Source organism: Cricetulus griseus, unplaced genomic scaffold (assembly GCF_003668045.3).
Source record: "Cricetulus griseus strain 17A/GY unplaced genomic scaffold, alternate assembly CriGri-PICRH-1.0 unplaced_scaffold_155, whole genome shotgun sequence".
NCBI classification, from domain to species: Eukaryota; Metazoa; Chordata; class Mammalia; order Rodentia; family Cricetidae; genus Cricetulus; species Cricetulus griseus.
Window position 1 is genome coordinate 26,367 of NW_023276870.1, and position 11,495 is coordinate 37,861.

The following is an 11,495-nucleotide window of genomic DNA, read 5'->3' on the forward strand; positions in this document are numbered from 1 at the left end:
AGAGAGAGAGAGAGAGAGAGAGAGAGAGAGAGAGAGAGAGAGAGAGAGAACCAAAACAGTACTATCTTCATACTAAGCAGTCTTAAGCTCTCTATACTATACAAAACTGCAATGACGAAGACATAAGAAAAGCAAATGGATACAAATGCACACACCTTTGCCAGGACCTTTATGAAGGCTTCACTAGAGATAATAAAGAACACAAATGCTGGAAGCAGTGGGAAATCACTCAGTTGAAAAGAAATGTTTAAGAAGCAGTGACACTCTTTTAACACATTTCCTTAACAGCAAAGTTTACCTGGCATATCTGCTCCTCAATTCTGTCAAGCAAGAGCCTTGGAATATTAATAGCAACATTAGTTCCATCCAAAACACACTGGTTAACAAGACTGAAGACTGAACTAACAACTTCTCTCTCCTTTTCCAAAAATTTGAGTGTCTCATTCACTGAAATCCACAAAAACCGAACCTTTGAAAACAAAACATAAAATGTAACATATATGAAATAAAAAAGAAAAAATATATAACATATATGTACTCTTAGAGAACGGCATAAATATTAGTTCACCCCTACTAACAAAAGAAATAGAGCTGAAAAGTAAATTAAGTGACTGTATTCTAACTGTTTAAAGTATTGATATCCAAAGGAGCTTGAAAAAACATTTTTCTTGAATTTTATTTTTTCTTTTTTGGGGACTTGAGACAGGGTCTCACTACATAACCTTGGCTAGCAAAGAACTGGCTTAGACCACACTAGCCTCCAACTAAGAGATCAGGCGGCCTCTGTCTCTTGAGTGCTAGGATTAAAGACTCGTACTATCACAGCTGACCTAAAGAATTTCTTAGGAAAACTACAGCTTATATAATTTTCAAACAAGCTTAAGAAATCTTTATACTACCATTCAAGAATTGTACTACCTATGGCAAGCTCAAAAATGAAGAAAACAAATGCCGGGTATGGTGGTTGCACATGCCTTTAAGTACTCAGGAGGCAGAGGCAGACATATCTCTATGAGATCTAGGCCAGTTGGATCTACATACTGACTTCCAAGACAGCCACAGCTATGGATCCAGACTCTGTCTCAAAAGAGAGGGGGGGAGAAGGAGAGACAGAGAGACAGAGAGAGAGATGAAAGATGAAATAAATAAGCAGAATTCAGGCAGAGAAAAACTCACAAAAGCAAGTGAGCAAGTCACAGCCTTTTCACGGTGAAGGTAAAATAAGTGTAAACATTATGAACTTAGTTTCCTTTGAAAACAATGATGTGGGTTTTTTTTTTAACATTTTTATTACTATTTTATGTGTCTGAGTGTTTTGCTTTCACATACATCCATTTCTCAGATTCATGCACAGCTAGCTAAGGCCAGAAAACAAAATCAGATCTCCTGGGACTGGAGTTACAGGTAACTGTGAGGGGCTGTATGGGTGCTAGAAACCAAACCTGGGTCCTCCAAAAGAGCAGCCAGTGCTCTTAACTTTTGAGCCATCTCTCCAGCTCTTCCTTATGCTTTTTGAAGTAACATTTTGCCCTCATACGCTAAGGCTCATTACAGAAAACTTAGAAAACACAGAAAACAAAACCTTTCCACCAATGCCCTACTATTAACATTCTGTTAATTCAGGTATGTAGTTATGTATATACATAAATTATATTTTTAAACAAAATTAAAGTTGTTATATATGTTCTTTGTTGCTGCTTCTCACTTGGGATTACATTGTCCGGTTTCTGAAATATACTGACACAGAAAATGCTAACATCAATAATCTATAAAGACTTCCACAATAGACAGATTCTCTGCTATTAAAAAATGTATCTTACCTTTTGAATTTTCTCTTGTATATTACTCTGATCATCACAAGGGTCCATTCTAATAAAAAATTAAACAACTGAATTAGTCATAAGAAATTCACATGGTTATTTTACATTCTAAGAAATCTGCTAACAAATCTACTAACAAGCATTTCAGTTAAAAATAAAAAAAAAATTAGTACTCATCTGGGTTTAGTAATACATGCCTTTAATCCTAATGTTCAGTTGGCAAAGACAAACAGATCTCTGAGTTCAAGGCTAGCCTGATCTATATAAAGTCCCAGACCAGACAGGGTTACCTACATACACTGTAAGAATCCTGTCGCCAAACAAAAAGAACTCAAACTAAAAGCATTAATACTGATTTTGGAGAACTTTATTAAAAGTGAGAGAAAAAATGCTCTAGTCCTGGCATTTATTCTATTTCTATTTTTAGTAGTTTCATCACTCGTAAAATTCAAGATCTAAATATTGTGTAAGGTAAAGTCCAGCTCTAAAAGTCACTTGCCTTTTAATTTGGTTTTGTAAGACCATGCACTCTGATCTCAAATTTCGTACTTGCTTAATAGACAGACTGCAAGACAAAACAGAAAAGAACATTTCAATTACAATGAACTGGTATAGCCCATTTGTTTATTTTCTCTTTTCTTAACTATAATATTTGAAAGGAACTGACAAGATGAGTCAGTGGGGAAAAGCACTTGCCTCCAAACCTGACATCCTAAATTCAATCCCCAGACCATACAGCAGAAAGTGAAAATCAACTTTCAAAAGTTGTCCTCTTAAGGACTGGACAGATGGCTCAGTGGTTAAGAACACAGAGTGCTCTTTCAGAGGACCTGGGTTCAATTCCCAGCACCCACATGACAGCTCATAACTGTCTGTAATTCCAGTTCCAGGGGACCCAACACCCATGGCAAAACACCAATGCACAAAAATAAATTAAAAAAAAAGTTATCCTCTTACTTCCACTTGCACAATATGGAGTGTACACACAATACAAGTAAGTTTATTTTATATGTAAAGGTAAAGGGACAAACTATTCTGTGGCAGTTACCTGTCTCATTTCATGCTGTGACACCAGTACACCCAAAAAAAGATTTGTTGAGTAGATAAATACACATATAAATACTACAAACCGGAGTGTGCCCATTTGCAGTATTTATAAATACAATATAGAAGAAGAACACAATTCAATGCTAGCCTGGTCTACATGGCAAGGTCCAAGTCAGCCATGTCTTCATGGTGAGACCCTCTCAAAGATAGATAAGATAGATAGATAGATAGATAGATAGATTAGTATTCTACTATAAAATGACTAATATGGAGTACTTGTTAGGAGGTATAAAATATTTATTCAAACTATGAAATAAACATTAAATACATAATGGAAACATGAAAAAAATTACAGAATGAATAGTACAATTAGAACTCAAAAATACAACCCCAGGACCAAAGAGATGGCTAAGCAACTGAGAAGACTTGCTGCCCTTCATGGACAATTTCCAGCTCACAACTGTCTGTAACTCTACTTCCAAGGACATCAAACACCCTCTTCTGGCTGGGCGTTGGTGGCACACACCTTTAATCCCAGCACTCGGGAGGCAGAGGCAGGCGGATCTCTGTGAGTTCGAGGCCAGCCTGGTCTCCAGAACGAGTGCCAGGATAGGCTCCAAAAGCTACACAGAGAAACCCTGTCTGGAAAAAACGAGGAGGAAAAAAAAAAAAACACCCTCTTCTGACCTGTGGGCACCAGGTACATGTGATGTACAGACATTTGTAGGCAAAGCATCCAAACACATAAAATAATAATTTTAAAGTTTGTATAATTAAAATGCAATATTAATTAATAGCCAAGAATTTGAAGTAGGCATAGGTTATTTCTAGGCTTGTTTATACTGGTATTTATTTAAAAGAAAACTTTTCTAACTTTAAAGTATTACTTACTGTGCATTTTCCTGGTATTTTTGGATAACATAATGTTCTCTTTGCAAAATCTGTAAAAATCTGTTACGTGCTACATGGCATCTGGCAAGGCACGTGTGCATATCTTGTGGCTTTGCCTTAAATGTTTCTGCAAAACGTAGAGAATCTATATGGAAGACAAGATCACAGATAACATCACATGAGCTCATCTTTCCAGCAAAACAAACAAGAGGAAAAATAAAATAAAACCTGTCATTTTTTAAGCAACTCTTCACTTTGTTACTGATGACCAATGAAGGAGAATCCATATCACAGGTCAGATTTTTATCTATAAGTCCTACTGTAAAGACAGATCAACAATAAAGATAAGGATATTCTCCCAGGCAGGGTCTCCATACTACACTTAAAACAACTTACCCAGCTGGGAGGTGGTAGTTGGTACCTTTAATCCCAGCACTCAGGAGATAGAGACAGGTGACCTCTGTGAGTTCAAGGCCAGCCTGGTCTCCAACATGAGTTCCAGGTTAGTCAAGATTGTTACACAGAAAAACCCTGTCTCGAAAAAAAAAAAACAAACAAAAAGACAACATATCCACATCCTAGCATGCTGCACAGAAACCTCCACAATATCTAATTACATGAAGGAAATTAGTTCACTGAATTCAGAAAGCACCTAGACATTGAAAATCTTGACTAAAATTCCTTTAAATCAGAAGTTGAATTCAGAAGTCCAAATACAAAATAAATTCTTATTAAATCTAAATACTTAGCTGGGCATGGTGGTGTATACATATGATCCCAGTAGTTGGCAGATAGGGGCAGGAGGATCAGGAGATTAAGGCCAGCCTTGGCCACAAAGGGAGACTAAGACCAGCCAAGATTACTCCAAACAAAACAATGAAAAATCCAAACATATATATATCTTATGTAAAATAGCTTGGATTACATGTAATTGGGACAAATTATCTATTTACAGAAAAATTGTCACAATGTTAATGTTGCATTGAATTTAAAATATGTAAGTATTTATAAAGTTTGGTCATAGATGTTTGAAAACATCATGCCTAGAAATAGCAGGCAAATGCACACATATCTAGTTTGGGTTGTAGCACTGTTCTTATAAAGGATAGCCAAATGCCTCTCAGCAATAGGCTGGGTAAGCAATTTAGGGTGATTTGTTCAGTATAATAAAAAGCAGTTCTAGAAAAAAAGTAGAAAGGTCTATCAACTGATACCCAATGATATCCAAGTGGAAAAAAGATCCAAAACCAGGGCTATATCGACATTTATGAGCTTCGTTCATTTTTTTAATTTGGTTTGGGTAGTGTTTTTTAAACAGTCTCACTTTGAGCACAAGCTGGCCTAGAATTTACATTGTGGCCCTAGGATGGCCTCAAACTAGCAATCTTCCTGACTCAGCCTCCCAACTGTTAGAATTAAAACCATGTATTGCAACACCATATGCGGTCTCCTATGTCACCCATGAAGGAGGCCTAAACTCACTATGCACCACAAGTAGGCCCTCAACTTGAGATCCTCCTGCCTCAGCCTTCTAGAACTTAGATGATTATACACATGAATTGCCATTCCTAGATCTATTTATTTATTTAAATGTGTGTATGTGTGGATGCCTGCTTGTCCACATGTGTATATGGTTTTTTAATATTTTGAGTTGTGAGTCAAGCCTTTAATGGCTGAGCCATCTCTCCAGCCTGTTTTGACTCTTTTTTTTCTTTTTTTTAAAAAATTGCTGGTCAAAGTGGCACATATCTGTAATCCTAGTACAAGAGAGACTGAGACTAGAAAAGAAGAAAGGGAAGGTATAAGAAGGGTAAAAGAAGGGAGGGAAGAGAGGAACTCATTACGCTGTTGCTTATACAACTGAAAACATCAAAATTGCCAGGCCTGGTCCTGCACACTTAGTCCCAACACTCTGGAGGCAGAGACAGGAAACTCTGAGTTTGAGGCCAACCTGATCTACATAGTGAGTTCCAGGACAGCCAGAGTTAGGTAGAGAGGTCCTGAATCAAAGAAAAAAAAGGGGGGGTCAAAATTAAAGAACAGGGTGAGTTCTCACATTCTTATTTTTAACAGTGTGTACTAAATGACTTGAATAAACAGGACATTGTCAGGAAATCAGAAGACAGGCAGGGGTCAGTACTTCAGCACTTTTGCCTTGTACCTGTCCATATTTGTGAGCAGAAATAAAACAGCACCATAGTTAATAAACTATAAGTACTACTCACTTTTATTAACTGTAAGAATTCATTTATTTGATTTTTATGAACCAATGAATTAAAAAATTTGAAATAAAAATTATTGCCCAATGCCAATTACTGAACTAAACTTCTAACAATATTCACCACACTGGATTAGAGGCCTGATTTGTCTCAATGGCTCTTTTTAAGCCAAGCAAGGTAAGAATGGATTTCTACACTTTTTTTAAAGGCAGGTTCTCACTAGGTAGTGCAGGTTTGCCTGGAACTTGCTGTATAGCATAGGTTAGCTTACATGTTTGTTCATCCTGCCTCAACTTCCAAGTGCTAGGATTATACCTATATGCCACCATGCTGGCAGTTCTGTATTTCAAACAGGTTGTTAAAGCAAATTATGTGATCCCTAAAGCCTAAAATATTTATCTAACCTTCCTATGGAAAGGTACCCTAATCCCTGCAACAGAACATACTAGAGTAACATAAATATTAACAGGCTCATTATGAGGTTTCAACCATAGGTGAGTAAAATATTAACCATTTGATTTTTCAGGCAAATGAATGGTTTAACTTAATTTGATCTTGATTTCAAATCATGAACAGTAACAATTCAAGAATAAAAACAGGCTGGGCAGTGGTGACACACTCGTTTAATCCCAGTACTCGGGAGGCAGAGGCAGGCAGATCTCTGTGAGTTCAAGACCAGTCTGGTCTACAAGAGCTGGTTCCAGGACAGCTGCCAAAGTCACAGAGAAATCCTATCTCAGGAAAAAAAAGAAAGAAAGAAAGAAAGGCACCAGGCAGTGGTTGCCCACGCCTTTAATCCCAGCAATTGGGAGACAGAGGCAGGTAGATCTCTGTAAGTTCAAGGCCAGCCTGGTCTACAAAGCGAGTTCCAGGCCAGCCAAGCTATACAGAGAAACCCTATCTTGAAAAACAAAGTATGAGTAACTTACCATTAGATTTTGTTTTAATATATTTGATTGCAACATATCTTGCAAAATGATACATCAGATGAATAAACTTAGGACCACCAGGATAAAGAAACAGTGAACCAACAACTTGAGGAAAACCAGCCTAGGAGAAGACATAAATGAGATGATTCAACCAACAGTAACTGTCACAATTTTAATCACTACTTTTTAAAAATTTTATTATTTTATGTGTGGGTGTTTTGCCTGCATGTATGTCTGTGTACCAGGTACTTACACTGGGAGGTAGGGCCAGAAGAGGACATCAGATGCCCTACAACTGGAGTTTACTGGAACTGGTGCTGGTGGGCTGCCAGGTGGGTGCTGAGAATCAAACCTGGGTTCTCTGAAAGAGCAGCCAGTGCTCTTAACCACTGAGCCAGCCCTCCAGCCCCATCGCTCTATCTTTTTAAAGGGTCTGTGATAATCTTGCAGTGGGCCACACATGAGCTCTTCACTGTAGGACAGTAAACCATCAGCATTCCCCCTTCACAGCACAGTGACTTAGAAAGCTCAATTTCCATAGCAGAAGGGAAAATAGAAAACATAAAGCTTCAACCAGCTACTACCTCAGCCCACTCTCCTACCATTATTAAAACCTAAGAAAGCCAGGTACAGTGTTACACACATAATTCCAGTGCTAGGGAGGGAAATAAAGGCCTTTAACCTGAGCACTCAGGCGGAGCCAGGTAGACAGATCTCTGAGAGCTTGCTTGAGACCAGCCTAATCTACATATCAGTTCTAGGCCAGCCAGAGCTACATAGTGAAACCTGTCTCTCAGAAAAAAGATTTCATGTTGGGGGCTAAGGAGATGGTCCAGTAGATAAATTAAAATTCTCAGATTCCATGGCTGGGTGTTGGTGTTGCAAGCCTTTGATCCCAGCACTCGGATCAAGTTAGACATCTAAACATACAAAATCAATCTCTGGCCTACACAGACACAACAGAGGCTTCATTTTACAAAAAGAATAATGTAGTTTAGCAGTTGTTCTTGGTTTGGTTTGGATGGTTTTGTTACAGTGCTATTGATGGAACACAGGGCTTACACATGCTAGGCAAGTAGCCCACTGAGCTATATCCTCAACTTTAAGGGATTTTGTTGTTGTTTATTTTTGTAAGACAGTTACACTATATCACGCTGGCTGGCCTGGAACCCAACACAAAGACCACCAGGTTGGCCTTAAGCTTCGTTGGATCCTCCAGCCTCTGCCTCTCAAGTACGGGATTACAGGCACTCCTGACCCTTCTTCAAGGATGAATCTTCTATCAAAAAAAAATTTATACTTACAGAAATCTCTTTTAACCATTCACAGCAATGTTTCCGGAATTCCCTGTCACGTTTTTGGTTAAATGGAGGCCAGCAATCTCTTAAAAAACATAAAAGCAGACTATTGAACCCTCCCAAAAAATCAAACTTAGCAAAATTTAAAAGACATGAAATTTATTCTCCACAGTAGAAACATTAAAGCAAAATGAATTAAATTAGTGTTCTTAAACTCAACTGAATGTACTCTAAGAGAAAATAGTTCTTTTTCTGAAGTTAACATTTGTAAGTTGAGTTCAGTTTGTTATACATAATCATATATTATTATAGAGATTTACCAAAAAGTAAGCTAGTCTTGGTGTAAACCTTTAATCCTAGTACTGGAGAGGCAGAGGCACGTGGAGCTCTGAGTTACAATCCAGATAGAGTATAAGACCAGCCAGAGGTAATGTGAGACACTACCTATTAAAAAGAAAAATAAATAACTTTACAATTTACCTATTAGTCCCTCCATAACCTCTTTTTGCCCAATTATTTATTGGGGCATAAATATTTATCCAAAGATTCAAGCTTTTTAGCCCAATGTGGTAGTGCATGCCCTGCAGTAGGGAGGCAGAGGCAGGATGATCTCTCGTAGTTCCAGGCTAACCATGGCTACAGAGAGACCCCAAAAAGAATCAAACTGTTTGCACTTGTACAACATCTTTTTTCTTTTCCTTCCTTCCTTCCTTCCTTCCTTCCTTCCTTCCTTCCTTCCTTCCTTCCTTCCTTTCTTTTCTTCTTTTCTTCCTTTTCTTTTCTTTTTTTTAAGACAGGTGTACTCTGTAGCTTTGGAGCCTATCCTAGAACTCACTCTGGAGACCAGGCTGGTTACAAACTCACAGAGATCTGCCTGCCTCTGCTTCCCGAGTGCTAGGATCAAAGGTGTACACCCCCACACCTGGCTAAACCCTTCTAATCCTATCATATATGAACCTATGGGAGCAGAGGCACATGAATGTCTGTCATTTCAAGGCCAGCCTGGTCTATAGAGCTAGTTACAGGACAGCCAGAGAGTTCAACCTAACAGATTCCAGGTAACCAGAACCACATAATTGAGATTCTGGTCTCAAAAAAAAACTTGTTTATATTTATGTGTACTATTGTTTTGCTTGCAGGTATATCTATACAGCATTTTCCACACCTGGTGCCTTCAAAGACCAGAAAAGTATGATACCCTAGAACTGATGGTTGTGAACCAACACGTGGGTGTTGAGAATCAAACCCAGGTCCTCTGGAAGAGCAGCCAGTAAGCTTAATCACAACCATCTCTCTAATGCCCCAAAATAAAAATTTTATAGAGAAAAAAATAAGCTGGGCGTGGTGGCGCACACCTTTAATCCCAGCACTCGGGAGGCAGAGGCAGGAGGATCTCTGTGAGTTCCAGGCCAGCCTGTTCTCCAGAGCGAGTGCCAGGATAGGCTCCAAAGCTACACAGAGAAACCCTGTCTCAAAAAACAAAAAAAAAAACCAAAAAAAAGAGAGAGAGAGAAAAAATAAGCACATATTAACCCATTAATGTTTAGGCCTAAGACCATGAAGTTGATGTGGTGGGTAGCACAAATTTTAAATCCCAGAACTAGAGGCAGGTGGATCTAAACTGGTCTACACAGGTTAGCCAGAGTGACACAGTGAGACCTGTCTCAATCCTCACATCAGAAAGACTATTAAGAACAGCAGGAACAAAATCTGTATTTATGAAATATACAATTAAGATAAGCATATCCATGCACACACACACAACCCAAGCACTCAGACAGCTACAAAAGGCTAAGCATACATTTTTAAGGCTCACACCTGAATTTTATCATTCATTTAAAACAAGATAATGTCCAAAGCTAGAATTCGGGCTTACATAAAAAAAATAGTCTATTTTCAAATCTGAAAATGACTAAAAGAAGAAAATGAAATAACTTTTTTCCTACCTGAAAACTTCTTTGACAAGAGATCCATCCAGTGTTTGAAACAAAAAATAAGAAACTATATAAAAGGCATCACGGTTCAGTTTGTCAAACATGTTCCTAGTGGTTTAGAATGGGAAAACAATTATAAGACAATTAATAAAGCTATACAACATCAAAAACTGTCTAAACGTTGCACTCAAAATTGGCATTTTTTCATTCTCTTCAAGAGGTCAAGGCAAATTAGTTTTTCTCATTCAGGTACATGTTACACTCCATTAAGAAAAAAACATACAAGCTTTTATTTTCTGATTCTGAAAATAGAGATCCAAATAGAAAACTAGCCCTTTTGCTTTATTGCTATAAAATATTAAACAAAAAGGGATGTAAAAGCTAATTAATGGCAAGGCATGCCCTGATGGGATAAAGATGGTACTGATTGACATTTACTAAGTAACAGTAACAATAGCTAACATTTTTGAGAACTTGGTATTTGTCCAACATTATTTTATGACTTTTACAGGGAACAATTTATCCTGAATTCTTCAAAGTACTATACTGTTTTCTTAAGATTATTTTAGTAATTTGATTGTCCTTGTTATATATACAAAAGTTTAATCTACAGATGCTAAAAAAAAATGTCCCTTCTCAAAATATGCCAGGTGGGATACTGCATTCAACAAATATCTGCTGAATGAACACATACATCACCTCTCTTTTCATTCCAACCGTCAATTTATAATTTATTCAGATGTAGATAACTATGCAACTCTGCTTCCCCTCTGTTCTACTCCTAGGCAAAACTAATGAGACTTTCTAAATGCAGTCTTGGCCTAGAACAACTGGGTCAGTTCAGCATGTTCAAATTTATAACAACAGTGGTTTCACAAATATATGTCAACACAAACTACAAACACAGAATTACAAAGTTTTCCACAGATGTGAAAAAAATTTGTTAACTGTTTTTAAATAAATGTGATGCAATATTAGCCCTCAAAGAAGTTGTAATTTGGTTTGGTAACTGTTTAGAAGTTACTACTATTAGCATATGTAGTGCTTTGTTTAGAAGTCTGTTCGAGATGGCTCAGCAAGTAAAGGTGCTTACCACCAAGCCTGACTACCGGAGTTCTATTCCTGGGACCCACATGAGAATCGACTCTGTGTGTGTGTTGGGGGGGGAGAGGGGGAGAGAGAGAGAGAGAGAGAGAGAGAGATGTTTTTTAAAGATTGAGAAATGCCATTCTGTAGTAGCCCACACCTTTAAACCCCAGCATTCAGGAGACAGAAACAGAGTTTGAGGTCATCCTTGTCTATAAGACAGCCAAGGCTACATAAAGAACCCTGTTTCAAGGGGAAAAAAAACCTGGGC

At 37.9% G+C, this 11,495-nt stretch overlaps 1 protein-coding gene across 1 annotated transcript in view; it reads right to left on the reverse strand.

The window, feature by feature from the left end:
• LOC113839036 (HAUS augmin-like complex subunit 6) overlaps positions 1-11,495 on the reverse strand; it is a 31,538-nt gene that overhangs the window by 18,420 nt on the left and 1,623 nt on the right. Inside the window, exons 2-4 of the mRNA XM_035453731.1 lie at positions 10,151-10,246; positions 8,211-8,289; positions 6,907-7,027 (exon numbers count right to left, since the gene is read on the reverse strand). Of these exons, the coding sequence (XP_035309622.1) occupies positions 6,907-7,027; positions 8,211-8,289; positions 10,151-10,246 (296 nt within the window). The remainder of the gene's footprint in view (positions 1-6,906; positions 7,028-8,210; positions 8,290-10,150; positions 10,247-11,495) is intronic.